This window comes from Hetaerina americana, unplaced genomic scaffold (genome assembly GCF_022747635.1).
Source record: "Hetaerina americana unplaced genomic scaffold, ioHetAmer1.1.p SCAF_13, whole genome shotgun sequence".
NCBI lineage: Eukaryota > Metazoa > Arthropoda > Insecta > Odonata > Calopterygidae > Hetaerina > Hetaerina americana.
Genome location: NW_027286403.1, coordinates 4,986,054 through 5,008,636, shown reverse-complemented (window position 1 = coordinate 5,008,636; position 22,583 = coordinate 4,986,054). Strand labels below are relative to the sequence as shown.

General features: G+C 40.2%; 1 protein-coding gene across 1 annotated transcript in view; it reads left to right on the top strand.

Annotated features, from left to right (window-relative positions):
- LOC139686123 (carboxypeptidase B-like) overlaps nt 1-14,618 on the top strand; it is a 45,724-nt gene extending 31,106 nt beyond the window's left edge. Inside the window, exons 3-5 of the mRNA XM_071583307.1 lie at nt 1-55; nt 6,445-7,086; nt 14,440-14,618. The exon at nt 1-55 is cut by the window's left edge and continues 113 nt beyond it. Coding sequence (XP_071439408.1) covers nt 1-55; nt 6,445-7,086; nt 14,440-14,618 — 876 coding nt within the window. The remainder of the gene's footprint in view (nt 56-6,444; nt 7,087-14,439) is intronic.
- Nucleotides 14,619-22,583: the final 7,965 nt, after the last annotated feature.

Genomic DNA, 22,583 nt, shown 5'->3' with positions numbered 1-22,583 from the left:
GGCCATGGGAAGGACGAGGAGCCCAAGCAGAAGCCAGGATTTTGGATTGACGGAGGTAAATCAATCATTTCTCTCGCCCACAAATATGAATTGCTACATTTCAACGTCCTAGGCCTCACCTATCTTTGACGTGGGTGTGTAGCCATTAGAATCATAAAAGGGCGCAATGCCAAATACCCTAATTCCGCTCTTCGAAGACGGGCTAAAAACTAAGTGATAAATTCCTACCTATCATCCCCATTCTTAAGTACTCATGTGTATGTACAAACGCCTGGCAACAACCCCCGCCACACGCCCTCTCTCAGACGAGCGGGATATTATGTAGATTTTGATGGTATATTTTTTTAGTAGTCGGTTCGTTGAAATGTTAATACGATATTTATGATTCTGCATTAGGCACTATCGAAAGTCGGTTATTGTCAACGAGGCTGGTGTCACGTCCTGCCGGGATCCCAGTCAAAGCGATTGATTTTTACACTTTAAAATTGTTGAATTACCGGATGACTCCGTTGAAATTTTTGCAATAGCACATTAGCGGATGACTCCGTAGAAAGTTACTATTGCGGTATCTCCCCAAGTTTCTCTTTGAACATGTATTGAGAGTCTGATATCTATATGAATACCCAAGTGGTGAACTATGTATTATCTTCATCTACAAATTAAAACATTCCGCGTTAATTGCCTTTGTCTGCACCGATAACTAAATTTTAGCTTTTACGAAGAGGGGAAGTCAGGTGTTGATTATAATGATGGGCATCTAAGGTATGTAAACAAGAAGGAAAGCTTTGAAAATAAGGGTGCGGAGAAGAATGGAGTAAATGAAATGGAAAGGAAACCCAAATTTGAAGTTCTAGGCATGATATGGGAAGAAATGTCCTTTGGGAAGAAATCCGGATTCGGCAGGGCAAGGGGATGCGGGGGATGCTGAGGGAGGTCGTGGAAATGCGAAGAAGATGAATTAGATTTCTGGATGGAATCGAGGGCGGTAGGAAGTATGCAGAGCTGAAGAATGAGCTATTTTAATATTTAGTATTTTAATATTTACAGATGTTTCGTGTCTTGTTAGTCAAAGCTTAGGAGTACAATTGACTGTAAAGCCAGGGTTTATCGAAAACTAACCCTGACCTGATACTATTACCGCCATTAATAAAAAGAATGAGGGACACAAAATAACCTCCGATGTCCCATGCAAAAATCAATTTAATCCAAGAGTTCGTAGCATAGGGTTTAAGGTTATATCGTAGACGGGGCTTAGGAATACGGCGGTCCAGTGTCTGGGTCCATTGACAACCTGCCGTAACTCGGCAGACAACTGAAAATAATAGTCTGAATTTTAGTATATCTATGTATATTTACCCACTAAGTTGGTTGTTATTTCTATCAGTATTTGAATAGAAATAATAACCCACTGCCGGTTTGGGTGGATTTCAGTTTGATACTCTATACATCACCACTGGTACTTAAGATTCACCTAACAAGGTAAAATCTGAAACCCCACACTGAGCCCTTCTTCAACCCTGCGTACACTCTAATTCCCTTCACTCCGTTCATGACTCGCTTGCCTGACGTTCTCCTTTCTATCACAGACTCAAACATACCACAGTCAATGAAAATGCTCTGCATCCAGCAAATCAAAATGCTCTGTTGATGTTACAGGGAGATGAGGAGTTTTCTTCAAATGCTATCACTGCATGTGAAAAATGGATATATGCATCATTTTGATCCTGAGAGCATGCCTCAAGGCTCTACCTGATGTTCCGGCATCACTTAGACCAAAAAATGCGGGGATCGAGATGGTGCGGGGGCTAATGTACTGGCTTCCCACCCAGAGGGCGCGGGTTCCAATCCCGGCGGTGTTGAATATTTTTCAGAGGTATCTCGATCCCTACTTGAGGTGCTTTGTGGAGGGCACTTTGAGTGAGTACGCCGTCCGTCGGATGGGACGTTAAACTGCGGACCCCTTGGCGCCTTTCGATAAGAGTAGGCTAATGCCGACGCTGGGTTTCTCTCCACCCTTCATCCTTTCCTGTCCATCCCCTATGGCGCAAATGACCTCAGCAGTCGGTCGCCTCCACTAAATACTACTACTACTACTACCCAAAAAATGCCAGACTTTTGCTGGGAAGGTTATGGTTATGTCATTTTTTTATAATATTGGAATCATATTTCAGCATGAGAGTGATCAACAACTGTACTTTAATCCAGTGTACTATTGGGTTGTACTGAAGATTGTGTCATCATCATCATAAGTATTTCAATCCTAGGAGCATCTGCACACTGCTTTACTGCAGCCCTCCATTCCACTCTATTTAATTTCAATTCCCTCAATCCCTGATACCTCTGTTTTACGTCCTTCTTAATTTTCCCCATGTACCGTGCATTTCTCTTGGTCTTCCTCGTTCAATCTTCCCTTCTATGTATCCTTCTATTACATTCCTAAATAATCCATTGTGCCTCTATGTGTGTCCAATCCATCTATTCCTTCTTTGCCGAAGAGTTCTCCAGATGTTCCTATCCTCTTCTGCTCTTCTATATACTTCCTCGTTCCTTACTTTGTCTGCCCATTTAATCTTCAGCAATCTCCTCCAGCACCATGTTTCAAATGCTTCTATTCTTCGCTGGTCCACGTTTCCAGTGTTACAAGTCTCGGAACCATAGAGCGCCATGCTCCACAAGAAAGTCTTCAAGAATTGCTTCCCTGTTAGGTTCTTAGGTTCTTTGAACAAACGAGGGTTACTATTTATATGTTTAGCCTAATAATGAAAAGACAGTGAATTATTGTTGAAAATGACTTTATTGTTTTTCGAGGCATTCTCCATGATAATCAATACACTTTTGCATGCGGTCGAACCAATTTTCTTCCCACTTTATCCACTCCGATTGATGTACCTCCAAAACATGGTTTTTGAATGCATCAACAGCTTCTTCAGTAGTAGTAGTTTTAAGGGGAGGCGACCGACAGCTAAGGTCATTTGCGCCATAGGGGATGGACAGGAAAGGATGAAGGGTGGAGAGAAACCCGGCGTCGGCATTAGCCTACTCTTTACGAAAGGCGCCAAGGGGTCCGCAGTTTAACGTCCCATCCGACGGACGGCGTACTCACTCAAAGTGCCCTCCACAAAGCACCTCAAGTAGGGATCGAGATACCTCTGAAAAATATTCAACACCGCCGGGATTTGAACCCGCGCCCTCAGGGTGGGAAGCCAGTACGTTAGCCCCCGCACCATCTCGATCCCCAGCTTCTTCAGGCGCCGAAAAACGTTGGCCACGGATTTTTTTCTTGATAAACAGCAATTAAGATAAGTCATTTGGTGCTTTCGTTTGATGCCGGTCGAACTTCTTCCATGCTATGCTGCTGCCCGGGTAGATGAAGAATTCCTCTTGCTCTAGTTTCACCCCTCGAACTGTGACGGGGATCGAGATGGTGCGGGGGCTAACTTACTGACTTCCCACCCGGAGGGCCCGGGTTCCAATCCCGGCAGTGTTGATTATTTTTCATAGGTATCTCGATCCCTACTTGAAGTGCTTTGTGGAGGGCACTTTGAGTGAGTGCGCCGTCCGTCGGATGGGACGTTAAGCTGCGGACCCCTAGGCACCTTTCGTAAAGAGCAGGCTAATGCCGACGCCGGGTTTTTCTCCAACCTTTATCCTTTCATGACCATCCCCTATGGCGCAAATGACCTCAGCTGTCGGTCGCCTCCCCTAAATACTACTACTCGAATTGTGATATCTGAATTCAGCTTCTCTCTTCCACACACAAGGATTTTAGTTTTCTTCTTGTTGATGTTCATATTATGTTCCCCCAGTACTTGGTCCATAGCCCTTTGGGTTGCTTGCAGATCCTCCCGCGTTTCCGCCATTACTGCCATACTATCTGCAAACCGGAGCATGTTGATTTCTTCTCCATTTACTTTGACTCCTTTGATACCCAATTCTTGTGTTTCTTTTATTGCCTCTTCCAGGTATACGTTGAATATTGCTGGCGAGAGGTTGCATCGTTGTCTAACTCCTTTGTTTATTTTGGCTTCTATTTTTCTACCATTTTTGGTTTGCATAGCTGTAACCTGATTCTTGTACAGGTTATGGATAATTCTTCCGTCGTTTTAGCCCAATCCTAGCGCTTCTAGTATCTTGAAAATCTTGTTCCATTCAATGCTGTCGAAGGCCTTCTCCAAGTCCACGAATGCCACTAGCCGTCCGTCGGATGGACGTTAAGCTGCGGACCCCTTGGCGCCTTTCGTAAAGAGTAGGCTAATGCCGACGCCAGGTTTCTCTCCACCCTTCATCCTTTCCAGTCCATCCCTAATGGCGCAAATGAGCTTAGCTGTCGGTCGCCTCCCCTAAATACTACTACTAATACGAATGCCACATATAATGGCTTATTTACGTGTATCATTTTTCGGTCAGAACTCTCAAGCTGAGAATGCCTCTCTTGCTCTTCGGTTTTCCGGTGAATCCGAATCGGTTTTCCGCGAGGTTTCCTTCTATCCTTCCCTCTATTCTTCGGCTAATTATCCGAGTAAGGATTTTCGACTCTTGAGTCACCAGGCTCAATGTTCTGTTTTCTTCGCATTTATCTGTTTTCGGTTTCTTTGGTATTGCAATCATTATACTTTTCTCGGAGTCTTCTTGTATCTTCCCGATGTCGTAAGTGTTTTTGAATATGCCATAGAGGGCATTCTTTCCTTTGACCCTGAGTGCCTTGATTATTCTTCCGTTTATTTTGTCAACTCCTGGTGCCTTGTTGTTTCTCAGGTCTGCCACGGCTCTGTCGAATTCGCCTCTTGATATCTGCGGACCCCGTTCGTCTTTACATATCATGCCTGTAATGCCATTGAAATCGCAAGTGCTAGCCTATGACCAGCTGATTATTTCCTGTTCCCTAGTGTGAAGGAATACTATCATGGAGAGCGTGTTCCATCATAAGAAGAATTAGTGAAAGCTCGCGAGGCAATTTAGAAGCTCGCTGGAAGCCATTTTTAGTAAAAAAATATGACTTCCAGCACGTCATCGAAGACTAAAAATAAGGTACGATCATTGGGTTGCATCCAATAGAGACGACTCGAGTATTACTATCAAAATTTGGATAATGAGCAAAGGTATGCTGTTAGCAGATATTTTGATCATTTTCCAGTCAACATTTATTTTGGCTCCGGGTCAAGTCGCTTTCCCTCCAATGTAATACTTCGTGTCTAATGCAATACATTAATTAATTCTAACCAATTTACTTGGTTCAGCACCTTCTCCCACTCTTTGAAGTTTACAAATTCGTCCCGCTTATATTCTTCTTTCTCTATTCACTCTTTTCCTTCGGTGAGCTCATTACTACTTTGTCATCAGACGTGCCTTTTCCTTCCTGAACCCAAAATAGTCCCATTAAATCCCTTACGTTCTTTCACAAATTCCCGAAGTAATCATTTACCCTCTTAAGTCTTTTTTGATGATATTAAGCACAGTTTTGGCTACCTGTAGTCCTAAAATATTTTACCTCAATTGGGATGGGAATTAATACTGATCTGACAAAATCTGCCAGCCAAATAGTATGCTCAGAATGAAGCCATAAAAACTCTTCTTTCTACGCTTTCCTAAATTCTCAGCTATCTCAGCAATCTATCTCGTTTAGCTTATTTTAATTTATCACCACAGTTATGTTTGACTTTATTTATCTGTCTGATTATGCTGACCAAACTTATTCATTCAATTTTTTGCTTTAAATTACGACAAAAATCTTTCTTCTCACTCTGTCTCTTCTCATCAAGTTCTTTATTGTTCTCTATAGCCTTTCAAAATTCCGCACTCAATTGATATATCCTGTTTGAGAAGCCTTTGCGCAGCTACCGTCAGTTCCTCTATGGCTCATGTTTGCAGCTCAATAGTTTATGAACTTCAACCACATTTTCAATTCTCCTCAAGTATCAGCATTATGGTTATTTACAGCTTTCAAATTTAAATAACTTTGATTAGAGTTGACATTTTATGTTATAAACGCTTTCGTTGTTAAAATTAAATCGATCATAATTTCGTCAAAATGTAACATGTTTTGATCACTGGAAAATGTCGTCATAGTTAAACATTTAATTTAACAAAAACAAAGTATTGAAACAGTTCTGTTTGCAATGACCAATCATGAATAAACTCCATGGCCCAGACACACTCAGTGTCATTAACCATTTTCCTAATGGAATAGCAAGCAGCATCATGCCGTTGGGAGTCAGGCCAGGGAACAATTATGCAAGTTTCCCATCTCAACGTTCCTTTGAGATTAACGCTAATGCACTCTTCGCGCCTGCGAAGTATTGCGTGAGCGCGACTTGAGGAGGCGCCGAGGAGAACTCTTAGGTGTGCCCCAATGCTTAAATGTACTAAACATTTAGGCTCTCTCCAGTAGAGCTAACTTCGCTGATCCTCTCCCGCTTTGCTCACGCCCTCCTGCTCCTTCCACAGGGACCCACGCGCGGGAGTGGATCTCCCCGGCGGCGTCTCTCTACATCCTGAAGCAACTCGTCGAGAACTTCAAGGTGAACAGGAAGATCGTCGAGGGAATTGACTGGTACGTGATGCCCATGGTGAACCCAGATGGCTACGAGTACAGCCACACGACAGACAGACTCTGGAGAAAGACGCGCTCCAAGAGCAGCGACGCCGCAGACGAGGACGACTCGGCCGCCTCCGGGGAAGCCTCGGGACGGTCCGCGACGCGCCGCTCCCGGCGCAGGGGGGCGCGAGTGTTCTGGGAGCAGTGCGAGGGTGTGGATATTAACCGCAACTGGGACTTCCACTGGGGGGGGCGCGGTGCCTCCGACGACCCCTGCGACGAAACCTACTCCGGTTCCAAGCCCTTCTCCGAGCCGGAGACGAGGGCCATTGCGGACTTCCTCATGAACAACCGCGATAAGTTCAAGGTCTTCATTTCCCTGCACTCATACGCGCAGATGTGGCTCCTCCCTTGGGGGTTCACCAAGACGGCTCCCGATGACTACAACGATCTGATGGAGATGGGTCGGACGGCCGTCGACGCAATCGCTAAGGTCGGAGGGACTAAATACGACATCGGAGGGGCCACCTCCCTGCTTTACCACTCATCAGGTTGGTTGAATTGTTAAACACACTGCTATTTCCAACTCTTTGCTCTAGTCCATATGAAAACTGACTGAAGTTATGAGTCATGCTAACTGAACATTAATAATTGATGCTCGCATCCTGGGATTCCAGCTAAGGATTACCAATAGATACCCGTAACCTTAAAAAATGGTGTCCGTGACGGACCTTAGTCTATTTTTAAGGATATTGGTTAAATTCTTACTAATCGCTATTTGATTAGCTCAACCTAATGAAATGAGTCAATCATTCTGAATTAAACTGAATTTGGAATACCAGAAACTGCAAATAAGGAGCAAGAACTGGTATCCTGGCATATTATTTGAAAATAAATTAAATGGCCTACGGGTTTAAAAGTTGGAGCATCTGCTCCAGGCTGTCTCTAAAATTCAAAATTACCACCACAGGTTACTTCGTCAAATGACTTTGCACCTATCCAAATCTCTAAAAATAAGATCACGATATCATTCCGACATCGCAGGAATAGTCGGAAGTTTGTCCATAGGAAGTGCTTATCGTAGATCAAATACGGCACCCATCTCGCCGAAATTTGTTCACACCCAATTACGAAGAATTTTACCACTGCACGATTCTCGATCTCTTTCATTTCCGACAACACACGCACCGGAACTAATAAAAACGACTGCCTACAATGAACTGCAGAATGGAATGGCTTGTAATTTCATGCGTCATCTAATCACAGTTGTGCCAAGACGAGAGAAAAAATCATGCGAGTAAGGATACCCAGGATCATCATAGACGGAGTATCATCCGACACAGTAAGCGTCGCATCGGGTATCCCACAAGCTAGTATTATTGGTCCACTATTGTTACTTTTATACATTAATGACATCAGTTCATAGGTTTCAAGTAAACTTCGACTAATTGCTGCAGTGATCTAAAGGAAAAAACTTAACCAGTCAGGAAGAGCAATGACCTAAATGCGATCCAAAAGTAGGGCGAGACGGGGGCTAGACTTAAATTTGAAGAAATTTCTTTCGATACATTTTTGGAGAAAGAATATAAGATTGAACCATACAGGAACCCAGCGTAAAAAATGTAGAATTGTTAAAATACTTCGGTGTGACGATAACTATGGATAAGCACATTCGTGAAATTCGTGAAAACCCAGGAGAAACACATTCGCGAAATTTGCGGAATAGCAAGTAAAAAGTTAGGATTCATAAAAAGGACTCTAGGGAAATATAATAAGAGGGTTGAGGAGCTTTGTCATTTTACGTTAGTTAGGTCCCACCTAGAGTATGTTGCGGGTGTATGGGATTCTCATAAGATAGGTTTACTTTTAGAACTACAAGTAGATCGAGGGAAAAGTAGAGCAGTTAGGTTAGTAAAACGTTGTTATGGACAAGGTAGTAGTGTCACGACTCTATTGAATGAATTAGAATGGGAGCCACTAGTTGACTGTGAGTTGAAAAACAGGTTAAATTTACTGGGTAACTTTGTGGCTGTTCACTTATCCGAGTGTTACAGATATATTTCAGTCCCCGACTCACTAATATAGATCAGATTAAATACGTAAAATCAGGAAGCTAGATAGTAGATCGGATGGATTTAAAATGTCGTTTTTCCTCATACTTTTGGAGGATAGGTAATAGATAGGACAGCGGGCACGACAGAGATAATTAGAATTAGCAGTGCATATATTTTTTCGATATCCTAAATTTTTTTTATTTAATAGAGCCATCTTTCCAACACTTATCTCGCATGATTAGAAAATACGTTTGCTCTTATTGAATATTGTTGCATGCAAGTAAGTTTCGTGTGATTATATTTGTTCCAGTGCATGATCAACCTAATCTTTGTGTAGAGGTGTCATAATTGGCACTGTGCATCCATAGGTGAAGACCTAACACCCCCCGCAACACGCCCTTGTGGGGTATTATGTAGACGTAGATGCCATCTCCAGGCGAGGACAAGAACTTTTCAGACCACCCTGGTCTGAGTCCTCCCCCCCTTCTCTAAGTAGGGCTCCTGTTTCCGCCTTCGCAGTGCAGCGAAGAGCGAAAGAATTCTTTTTGGGAGAGGACGACCCCATAATCTATTTATTCAGTCAACAGATTTAAAGTCTACATGAACTATTTCCACCGTATATTTCGTAAAATTTGTGACGGTTGAATGGTTTCGTCAGATTTCCGCGGATGGAGCTTCTCCAGAGGCCCAACGGCGGATTTGAAACAGCCGATGACCTGCATACCAATCAACGGGCGGATTGCCCAATCAATAGCCAGTTCCAGGCATCTATCTCTCATATTACGGCGACAATTTTCTTTTTCGAGCACCGTAAATGAAGAACCACTTAGTTTAATGTCACCTGATGCCTCCCTCCTCCTGGCTCCCTTACCCATTGGGGCACCTTACCCATCTATGTTGATTTGTAGCCAGGAAAAAACTATTTTGATTCCTTCATATTTTAAATCTTGCAATTCACGTTTTCTTGGTTAAATGTCCGTCGTCATTTGAATTTTTGAGCGGGTGGCAGTCTACCGCGCCCGCGGAAGTTCCGTCACCGAACTTTATTTTATGAAGTCCGGGAATATTTTGGCCAAACCGGGAGATGTCTGTGAATTTCGTGACTGAGTTATGAATGCCATTCCGCTAAATTCTTTCGTAATTAATTAAGTCAACAATTTTCTCAATAATTAAGTTTATTTCGATTGCAAACATGTTAACTCTACAGTGAGGGAATAAAACCAACATAACTTATTCAAATCAAACCAACCAACTCATTTTTGAGGATTTACATGTTAAATACCCGTATCATCTTATTGGCAACATTTTATGTTCAGGTGACAGGATTCAATAAAAGCAGCCGATTTTCATTGTTTTACCTCCCATTTCCTTTCCCAGTGAATTACTATCTCTATTAGAGTGAAAGCATGGGAGATATTTGAATATGATTTCATGAGTCCTTCAGTTAGACCCACTCCTCAGGCAGAGTATCATCAGTGGGAGAATTGCATTAAGGGAAGAATCAAAATGAACGGAACTGGAGGAAAAGAAGGATATGCATGGAGAAAAATTACATTTACTACTCCGAGGGTTTACACCTTCACTTGACACTTACGTCGAGACAAAAACTCGGTCCAGCACTGTGCGACGGCCGGCAAGTGACAATGGGTTCAAGACCTCTTGCATTGTCTCGGAAAATGGATTCAAAATGCGTGAGGAGTTGTTCACCTGCCACTGATTTCCCCTTCCCTCCTTATTCGCATCCCCCCCGCCCTTTCCGTCTTTCTTTTTCCCCAGGATTCTATGAGGGTAGTTCATTAATTCCTTAGAAAAACCCAGAGATGGGCCACGTGGTATCGGAAAAGATTTTATTTTAGTAAGCCTCATCTCTCACTGAACTATTGTTAAAATGTCAACCATATCCATCACCTAGTTTCATTTCCATTGTAGATTGAAGCTACAAACCTTTTAAAAATACAAGAAAATCATGGATTACAGACGTGGTGATTGAAAATATAGACGACATAAGAAGGACGAACAACGACAGAAAAAGATTATGAAGGTTTTATAAGATGAAATGGGGTGAATCAACTGTTTCCGGTAAGGACAAAACGATCATGATAGGTCTCGAAACCGAGGAAACTCACTGAAGGGGACTGATATTAATTCAAAGAAATCATTGATAGCATTTTATGTAAGTCGTAATTAAATAAATGAAGGAATATGTTTTTGACGGGTGCATTGAGGAGTCTTTTTAAAGGTAGAAAGGAAAGGGAATAAAAAGGAATCACTACTTTTAATATCTGGTCCTTGAGGAATTCAACGACTTGGGGTGAATCTATTAAAATTAGGTGCGAAACAAAGGAGATTTAGATACTTAGCACTCAACTTTTAGAAACCACATAGAAGGAAGACATTATAAAATCACTACAGGAATCGTTACGCCTTGTTATTGTTGCCTAAACGAATAGAGGTTTCAATATTGCTTCCTTTGCTTACCATGATTGATAATAATGGAAATAAAGACAACAAAAGGAGTAATACTTTTTGCTACCTAACGAATTCTATGATAACCTACTACTTTTTACATGTAAATTGTATTTCAAATATGTTTACTTTGGCACAAACAAAATAAAGCTCATACTTTATGTTGTTTGAAAGTTCATTATGAATTAGTTACTGATCCCACTTCATCTATAAATTTATAAGAGTTTGACATATTATCATTGTCTTTGGAATTTAAAAAAGAATACACATTCTTTTATCATCAGTACATTAAAATCAACAAACTCTCATAGGCCAAGTCTTTGCGGAGTACACTTCCTGGCTTTGGGAAATACCTTAAGATTCAGAGTTTAATTAAGTAAAAATTAAAATGATTCAAGCAAATGTGATAAAATCACAGAGAAATTACTGGCTCTCTTGGAGATGCAGCAGCTCCAGCTTATCGAGCCTTAATTGGCCAGTAGCCAGAAACAACAATGAAAAGTTCAGAGATATGTACATAAAGAAAAGTTGGGAGATACTGCAATAATGGTTTACAAACTTGGCAAGCTGCGAATAAAAACTGGTTACTTTTCCTGAATTCTCATTTCTATCATAACTATTCACCCATAAATGACTTTGTAAAACAATCAATTCATGTTTTACGAAATGATCGCATTTTATTTTACAGCAGATGTGATTAATTTCCTGAAGTGGAATGTGCTTTTACGCAATTTACGCTATGAACTTCGTCTACACTTTCTTCTGCCTACTTCTGAGTTTACGTTCTTCTATTTCCTTCTTTTCTTGTCTATTGTTTAATAATCTTGTCTGTAATCCATTATTTTCTTGTATTTTTCACAGTATTGTTCCTTATTTTCATTGGCAGCTTTCAATATCCTAATTTTGATGGCTCACTCATTATTTTCTCCACAGCCTGCTTGTTCTCCTTACTTTTCGCTCCGGTGAATCCTTTTACATTCCATTTCCTAAACTGCCTTCCATGTTCAATCTTTTTGAATCTGGCATTACACATCATTAGTACTAAATTATTATCTGACTCAACATCCCTTTCCGGGAAACTGTGCGATTTAATCACGCTGTCTAATATATCTGTGCCTAGTCTTAAAAAAGTCTAACTGATATATTTCTCAATTCTCTGCGCTGGACAACAGTCCTGAGTTGGTCCAAGGAACTGCAAATTGTTCACTTTTACGAGTAAATCGGCTTTGCTCGGAATAAAAAATATAAATAATGAGCCAAAAAGGGGCACTAGGAGACTTCAACGTATTATCCTGGAGAAGCTACCGAGTCTGAAGACTAGAACAATGGCCTTGGGCAGAAATCAGCTGGATTTGTGGCGCGTTTCTTACTCGTAGTATTATGTCTGTTATTAAACTGCTAACATTGGAGTGCAGGAAAAGAGTTTATAGAGAAAATTGCTAAATTACTCTCGATACTTAAGTTCCGGCAGTAACTAAAGAGGAATATTCTTTTTATATACGAGGGTACTCAAGGAAGTAACTTACGTTTCAGCCTAGCGTGGTAGTGGGTACAGCTGGAGCAACCATCTTGATGTCTAAACGTCCCTACACTCTGCGTCCCTGCACGTATCCTGCTGTAGAAAATTGCAGACTGTGGTTCTTCTACTTTGCTTACTGAGAACTGTTAAATTGCGAGCTGCAATAGAAAATCCAACGAGTTGTGAAGTACGATCTGTAATTAGGTTTTTATTGGCAAATAACCGCAAGCCAATTCTAATTCATAGGCAACTTTGTGAAAAGTACGGAGACGGAATAATGAGGGAAGGCGAAATGAGGCACTAGAGCATTCAGTTGAAAGATGGCCGCACCAATTTTTACGATGAGGACTGCAGTGGTCGGCCTAGCCTTACGACAGATGAACTGACGGATGGCGAGTTCTTGGGTATCATGGGTATTTGTCCGTTCACTCTTTAACTAACGACACCACTGACGCATAACACTGACACTCATCGCATAGTCCGTACACAGTACAAATTTCTCGGTGAATGTCAGCATATTTGAAGTTTATTGTCAGTAAAAACCTTATAACTAAACGAATTTTACATTTGGCGGGATTCCTAATTGTATTGTTCATTTTGGCTCACTAAAAAAACTACAAGCGGTGCGGCCTTCCGAACAGTTCAGGTCAAAGTGTATTGCCGTAGTGTGTGTGTCAATACAGCACACATTCGGCAGCCCCCCAATATTTCGCTCGCTACACGCAAACGTATGTTACTTTCTGGGCAGCCCTCGTAGATCTACGAGGAATAGACTGGCCGCAAGCCAATTATTTCTTTTAATAAAAATATTTTTCTATACCTCTTCCATTGAGACAATAGTCTCATTCAAGGTTAAATATCTCGAGGTTCAGCTCGAGCTTGGTCCTGCAGTCAGTGACGAAGAGGCGGTTTAAAGGCACCCCTGAGTCGCTTGCTTCCGTTACCGACCCGACCCGTCAATTAGCCACTCGGACATACGCATAGTAACACGCATTTGCGCGCTCATTACCGATATGACACCACAATACGGTGTTTCCCCGTTGAGACCGGTTGGGAGATTGTGCTCGAACTGTCAGCGAAAACTGTTAGGGTGTTCAGTGGTGTGTGCGGTAGCTCGACAGGTTAATTCGCGTGCTTCCTTGGTTAATTCAGCCATCTGTTTCCCTAATGCCGCAATGTGAGAGGAATTGCCAAGAGTTTTGTTTCCGGAATGATCTAAAAAATTTGATCGCTTCGGTCAATTCACTGAGAATAAAATTATTTCGGATAGTTAGGCAGCCCTCAGTTTGGAAAGTGAGTGGACTATACCAACCTGATCCAGAGTGAATTTGCACCATATCCTTGGAACATACGTGCACGTAGGTTTCAGAACCTGTAAAATATGTACTTTTCTTGACGTGAAGGTCACCCAGGGTAACACACACACAAAGGACACGGTTCTTTGATAATGAATCCGGCAGCACTCTATGGAAGTCATTAAATATATACGGATTAGTTTAAATGAGTATTTCGGGTTTCCGTAAGTATTGCTACATTATTCTGGTGTAACATGCCCAAACCCCAAGGTACAGTAATCCGGCCACTGCATCATCAGGGGCTGCTTGTTTACTTAGCACAGTCGTCTTGTCCCAGAGCCTTTCTCCTCTCCAAAACCTATGCCTCTAAAAACCTCTCAAACTACATTCTAATATACCCTATAAATATTCTGTTATGACAATCCTTTAGGTATGGTAAAAGATACTAACTTTAGTCGGAATCACAAATGGCAACTTTAAATTCCAAAGTTATATTTTACTAGATGTACTATTTTTGAGATGGTAATACATCATTATAATTACGAATGGTGTTTCTAACGTCTATTTCAGGTGGTGCTGATGATTGGGCAAAAGGAGTTGCTGGAATAAAATACTCATACACAGTAGAACTGAGGGACACGGGTAACTATGGATTTCTTCTGCCGGCCTCTCAGATCATTTCGACTGGGAAGGAAATATTTGCAGGGGTGAAGGCAATGGCAAAATCACTTCTTAACACATCAAACTAACCAAAGTATAGAATATAAGACTGATTTCAAATCTTAATTGCTATGAAATTGACAGAAATATTATTCATTTCATTGAATACATGTTTTTTCAACTCCATAAGTATATTATAAGGATAAATAGCATACCTGATGGGAAATTTAAATTAAAAAGTAGGTCACTGACAGAATGTGATGCAGATAAAAGAGAAATTTATGAGGGCATGCAACTTATAAAATTACAAAATGTAAATAGTTTAATAATGTTGAAGTCTTCCGAGGTTTCATCAGGCCGGGAGTTAGCCTTGGAAACGCCGGCAGCGGAATGTGTACCTGATCTGGTGGGAAACACAAAAAGACGTCATTTCCGGTCTATGCTCGAAAAAAACCAATCCTCCAATTTATATACTGATTATTGTTGTTGCTTTGGGACAAATAGCATCTAGGGATACCTTAAACAAGCACCTGATGCCTGAATATGAAATCTAGCCCTATTGGTTATTTATATATTTATTATACTAGAATAGGCATGGCCAAATGCTTAATAATATGGTAAAGATGACCTTGGGGGACGCAAGCTATCTTTCTGCATGGCAGAAGGCATAAGATAGATCAGATGCAAGAAACATGAGGATGATGAGAATAAGAATCCTAAGAATCGAGCCTTGTTTTGTGGTCACTCAACACAAGGCACACTAGATATCCAGGGTCACACAGATTTCTTGATCCTTAAGATCGTGTGCATGTTTGATAAAATTGGGTCCAACACACACATGCAAACAAATTAAATCTAAGTTTCTGTATTCATATATTTATTCTGTTTTTCGTATATGTGTATCCTGCTTGGTGTAAAACTATAGAAAAATGTGATTCCAAGCATGAAATAAATGTTGATTTTATTGGTGTAGATGCTGATAGACTGGGAATTTGCAGGGAGATCCAAAAAATTAAAATTATTTGTTATTTGCTCCCCCTTTGGTCACTCTTATGATCTCGTTCCAAAGGTGCATTAATTTACCAGGAATGGTGGATAACCTAGCATTCATGTTTAGAATAATGCCATTGCATGTAACCATGAAACTCTGTCATTTTAAATATTTGTAAGATGAGAACTGTTGATGGTTTCAATAAAATGTTTCACCAACAAAAATAATATTACTGCCTTGTTTTCATGCATTGATTTTCACTATAAAATAGGTCTGATAAAATTCATTTTTCAACATGACCAAATAATAAAAAAATATGTAGTTGTATTACATAATTATTTATATTTCCATGCAGTTCCCATTCACGAGGATTATCTAAAATATCAAACTACATTTTTTCTTGGTGGAGCGATTTCATATTATATTCATGCGCGATGATAAATGTTTAAAGTAATCGCAATACTCACACCTTAGTTTAGTTAGGCTTGATACTAACGTTATATTAGACAAGAATAACACATCAATTCCATAATACTGTCGTATTCACGGTAATAAATGAAGATAAAATAAATTTAAAATTTTTATACTCACTCGAAAGTTTGCGGAATTCGTTTTGAGAGATATCAAAACCAAGAGCTTCTCACAAACGCTTTCTATTACTCGCCCATATTTAATTTGGTGCCAATGTTTGACCAAAGTCACTACTCATCATAGTATAATTACCATGTATCGAAGGATAAAATGAACTCCTCTACATTTTGTTGAACATAATGACTAAAGGTTTGTGCAGATCACTTGCATGTACTCGTACAGTAAACTCCCTCTAATCCAGACCAAATGTGGCCAGTGACCTTGGATTAAGCAGGGGTCTGACAATCATAGCCACAGGGAACAAATCCCTCCTTGTGCACCTATGACTTCCGACGACTTTGAATTAGTCCATATAATTACGACTCAATACATACGATGGGCACATTACAGGTTTTGAAAGTAAAAATACCTCATTTAAAGTGAAAAAACTTATTTAAATAAAGTATATCGCCGATTTTCTCCAACAAACATTTGGTAATAATTCATAATAACCTTGAAACTAAACAAAACTAATTTGTGCGTCATATACTATTTCATCTATAGCCGTGCATTAAGATAAGTAGTCGATTAAGTTTACAGTAAAACAAATTAGAGGCTAACTTCCGAAAGACAGCGAAAGTTTATTTTGTAATATTCAGTCGTAATGATGCAACGCACAGCTGCCTCTGTTTTCCGGAAAGTTTAAATGTTACCACCCACCGCCGAAGTATACTTCGAATATAATTTATGTATATAAATTGTATTCGACATGTATTTCAGCGGACATGGTTTCCAACAATGGCGTTATTCTACGCAAATGGGGCCTTAGGATATCAAAGTAATGCTCAGTGCCCTTCAAGTTTCATGCTCTTAAGGGTCGACGCACTTTTGCCAGCGGCTTTTTCACCACTCGAAGGCTCCCTGCTAGGCGGATTCTGGAAGGTCCTTAAGCGTGCAAGCTTCTTTGACAGTACTTAGGTTCCCATAGTGGTGTCTTTTAAGGGAGGATTTCACTTTCGGGAATAGGAAATAGTCTGCTGGTGCCAAATCGGGACTTGCCCAAAAATTCGGCGTCTTCTTCAACGCGTTGTAGAAAGTCTTTGCAAGCAAACACTCGACTCTGCTCTTGATCGTCCGTCAAGGCCTTCGGGACGAGTTTAGCGCAGATCATTCGCATCGCCAAATTTTCAGCGATAACACGACCCAGGTTTCGACGTTGAACGACATCATCTGGTGGTCCTTACAAGTCCTGTGAGGACCAGCTGATGATTACATTCGAAGGCGAAACCTGGGTCGTGTTCTAAATATAGTGGGTGGAATTACAAAGTCGATGATTTAATTTAAAGGTTACAGTCTAAAGTTTTATTTCAACAAAAGAAAGGGAAACGCATAATGAAAATTCATCGCCCTCGTGGGACGCGCTTTTACCTTTACCGGCAGTGAGAATCAGGACGGTCTCGAGCGTTCCAAAGCGTATATTGTGAAGTAATTAAAATTGGAGGCTGGCATACAAGTATAGTTGTTAAGGCTGAGCGACAGGAGATATTCATTTTAATTGCTAAATTTAAATAGCACCTCGCTTTACATCACCATCCAGATTTTATACATTTCTCCCAGCATTTCTTGACCATTCAAAAGTTGTCATTTTTGAACTCGAAAACTATATTTCCACCGCTTGAGCGACTTCATTTGTGCTTTCAAATCTCCAACCATGCATTGGTTTTTGAGTTCTGGGAATGATAAATTGTCGCTTGGGACGAGACCGGGAGAATAGGGCGGATGTGGCAGCATTTGAAAGCCACATCGCTTTTATTCCTCAACTGCACCTCAAAATGAGTGAGCAGGTGCATTGTTGGCAAGAAGGATGCCTTTGGTGATTACACTGGAGTTCCCTTTTCGGGATTTAATTTAATTTATTCAACAGCGATAATCACCCGTGATTTTCTGATACTCCTCTATGTAGTCTGTTGAGATGACTACGAAATTCCCAAAAAAACAGACAGCATGATCTGCACCACAGACTTCTGCACCTTAGCCTTCTTGGGGGAGGTGAATTGTGTGCTTCCACTCCCTGTTCATACCTTTGGCCTCTGGATCACGTTGAGAGTTCGAGATCCAAACATTGTCACCATGCATTCAGAAAAATCCTCTTCGTCTCGCTCGAAGAGATTCAACATCTCCTTTGACAGGTTGCGCCATGTTTGCTCCTGAAAAGGAGTCAGCAGTCGTGGAACTCAGCGCGCTGACAGCTTTGTTATATGAATTTCTTCGTGAATTATTTTCCACACACTGCCGTAACTAAGATTAGTTTCATTCGTGATCATTTGGATTGTTGCTCTTCGGTCTGATAAGATAAAGTCCTCCACTTTCTTCACTGTGATGCAGCATCGTCCATCAGTGATGGTCTTCCGTTAATTGGATCGTCTGTGAGGGACGTGTGGCCAGATTAAAAATTACTTTTCCACCTCAAAACTCTACCATATGACGGGTTATCATTACCATAAACGGCCATCTTTTTAACTTGAATTTGACGCGCATTGTAACCTTTGAAAAGAAGGAACTTAATCATACTGTTAGTCCCTGTCTTCTACGTACTGCGAGTTACTTCAATCTACATCTTCCTAAAACGAAAATAATCAACATTGATAGAGCTATAAATCCTAAGCCTTCCGCGACGTCTCTCTGATCAAGGTTCCATACTGCTTCCGGGAAGTACCGTCGCGTAGGTTGGCTTGCTGGACGACAGTTTCGCCCTGCATGGGTCTTCATGTCGAAGTGATTTTTGTCGCAATTTGGCCGCTATATGCGGCCCGATCTCGGAAATCCCTTGGACCAGAGGACACGGCCGCAAGAGTTCTGAAAGAGCTCGCGCCCAAAATTTCATTCTTCTTAGAGTAAGCATTTAAAAATCGATTTTGGAAGTCGAAGTTAGTATGGGATGGAAAATAGCTAACGTTGTATCCATCTTATGAAATGAAAACAAACTAGACCACAGTAATAACCGACCGAATTCCTTAAAATCCCTCTTCTGTAAAATACCAGTATCATTGTTTGTAACACTATGACATTTCTCGACACTGACAACCTTATATCCAGCAAACTACATGGCTTCAGTAGGGAGAGATCACGAGATTCAGAGTCGTGGTTTTTTATACATGATATCCTGTAATCAGGGAAAGAAACAAACAAGTGAATGCGATTTTCTCGAATTTATTAATACCTTTGATAAAGTCCTAAAAACTGAATTGATACATACGTTGCGAGGGTTCGGAATAAGCGTTATTGTAATAAACTGGATTCGCGACTTGCTGATTCACCGCAAACAAAAAAACACTGCTGAAAAAGAGAAACAGTACGAACTCTGAGGTATTCTGTTGGACGTCGCCGGCCACGTGAAATACTTGGGAGTCACTACCGCATCGGATCTTACATAAGGAATGCATATTCACCCTATTCGCAGAGGAGCCCTGAAAAAGCTGGTGTTCATAAAATGTATAGTTGGAAAAGGTAGCGATGAAAAATAAAGAAGACGTACCATTTTTCTTTAGTAAGTCCCCACGTGGAGTTTGCGGCGAGCATATGACCTAACCAACCCGCTCACATGCCCTTACGGGGTTGAGTGCAGATGTAAACAATAGCAGGCGAGCGATAGAATATTATTTAAGGAAGTAAAAACTAAACCGACGAACTTGATTATTATTCGGGTCTACATGCATAACATTGAGAGGAATTAACAGGGTACACGAACAGTTTGAGAAAGTAATCGTTTTCCTAAGAGGAAACATTTTTGGCTAGAGGGGATTGGAATCCTGTAGTGAGCAAAGGATGAGATAATGGTCGGGGGGGGGGGGACTACGGTCTAGGAAGGAGTGACCGCGGAGAGAAAGCAATTGAGTTCTGGCAGGAGACAAGAGGTTAACCATAACGAACACTTGGCTTAATCACCATATGGAAACCTTGGACATGGGTACATATAAAAAATGCCCGGGAATACAGAAAGACCTACTAGTTAGACCAAATTATGGTTAAAAACAGATCTGGGATCAGCGTGAATATTTCGCAGTTTCCAGGGAGCCGAGGCGGATTCAAATGATAATTTAGTGGTAATGATGTTTTATGTCACTTGCAAGATGATAAAACGGAACCGGATTGTGTGGTGGCTAATGTACTGGCTTCCCACCCAGAGTGCCCTGTTCGAATCCTGGAGGCGGCAGATGTTTTCAGTGGTATCCCGAACCCTACTCGAGGTGAGCACTTTTACGTTAGCACGCCGTCCTTCGGATGGAACGTTAAGCCGAGGGTCCCTTGGCGCCTTTTTCTAAGAGAAGGCTAATGCCGACACCGGTTTTATCTCCACCCGTCCTCCTTTTCCATCCATCCTAAATACCGCAAAGGACCTCGGCTGTCGGTCGCCTCTCCTAAAGCTGCTACCACTACCACGGGAGGCCGGTGACAAAATGGATGATAGCATCATTACCGACATAAACAGAAAGGAATACCAGGAGGCAGAAGCAAACTACATACCTTCCTCTTCTATTCGACCTACGATTTTCTGGAGAGCAGCAATTTGTAATCTTTTACATGCTCTTGTTGATGTTATCGTGTTAACCTCCTTTTTGCTGTTTTTGAACTTTCTGATTTTGACGTCCTCCATTATGCATGTGTTACAAGCTTTAATATTTGAACAAATAATAATTATTATTAGTAGCAGAACACTGGGCACATATCTAAATGAGTATTTAAAAGCAGTATTTTATTGCAAATTTATAGTTAATAAATAAATAAACATACATAAAAATAAAGGGGACTTTACCAGCATTTTTGTACTTTGATGTAACTCCCTTTCGTAAATAACGTTGATTTGAAAAATTAATCATAAAATTACCAATAATTCTATTACCATAAGCAGGTATCCCTAAAGTTATAGTAAAGAATTAGTAAAATTTTACATATTATTTTAAAACTTTATTTGAACAAGAGCTCAAAAGTGAGAAATAGCAAATATAAAACATTTTTTGTGCTTTATTCATCAATTTCTGACTCAAGTACCAATATTTATTCCTTAAGACACCAAGTACCTTGGCATCCTAATATTAATCCAGCCTTAACTCTCTTACGTTATTTACCACCTGATAGTAAATCAGTAAACAGTTACAAATTCTGAAAACATTCTAAACAATGCACTAATATAAAAAAAGCTTTGGATAAGAGGCAAAAACAATTACAAAAATGTTTCAGATCCATAAAAATGTGGTTTGAGTAAAAACCATAAATACATCATGAACCTCAAACAATCCACCAAGTTCCTGAAACAAATATTGACCATGAAAAATTTGGTAACAAATGTAAGAGCAACTCATATCTTGAGCAATTTTAAATCTCACTGAGCCAATGAACTACAAACAAAAATGTTTGAGAATAAGTTGAAACATTTCAGCCTTATGAGTAGGATGAAATCAAAAGCTTGCCTTGGGACTCAAAGAGTCACCCCACAAAATATGGTTCCTTTTCCCAGATCAAAATATTCATACATGGCTAGCAGAACTCAGTCAACCGGTAACACTTACAATTCTACTTCACATATATAATAGTTTTCAAAATCAACATGGGCCACGTCAGCTAATTTTTATAGCTTCATGAACATTTGCATTAATACCAATATTCATTTTGATTTGCATTTATTCATGTTTACTGGAAATTATTTAACTAATTTCGCTTGTTTTCTTTTCTATAACTCATGCTTGAGGCATTGATTTCAGTCAGCATATTTAAAATCATCAAAAGAATGTCACAATTCACAATGAAAAGCTGAAACACATTTTGATTAATAACCAAATGCAAATACAATCCATGCTACAATGGTAATTAAAAAAAAAAACAAGTACAATCATGAACCTAAAACACTCTACAAAGTGAAAGCCACAAAAACATAGTATTCTTTCCATGGTATTTCTCATTTTTTTATTTTGATGCATTAATACATTATTTGCAACTGAAATGGATAACTTGGCTTAATTTTTTCAGTAACCATACTTTCAGAAACAAAAAATGCTTATATCACTGTCTCCTCCTCCATCAAATGTGTACTTCATTAGCCTTTCAGACTACCGGGATAAAATACAATGTAATTATACATCGCGTGGCTCAAGGGAATGTTTTTCACAAAGAAATGTTCACATACAGTAAGATAACTACGTATTTTGTCAGTACTATAAGCATAGCCAGTATCAAGTACATAGCCAATAGCTTAATTTTTAACAAGACAAATAAAGCTGACAGTACAAATACATTATAAAGCCAACAAGCACATGAGTGACTAAGCTAGACTGAATTAACATACATTTTAAACTTCTTTCCAGACAAATAACAATGCTTAACACATTTGCAGAAAGAAAGGGTACAGCATATTCCTTCTCTCTATTTTAGTTTCTGTGAGAAGTAAAATAAAATGTTGAAATAATGGTAACAATTGTTATTAATTAGGTGATTACCC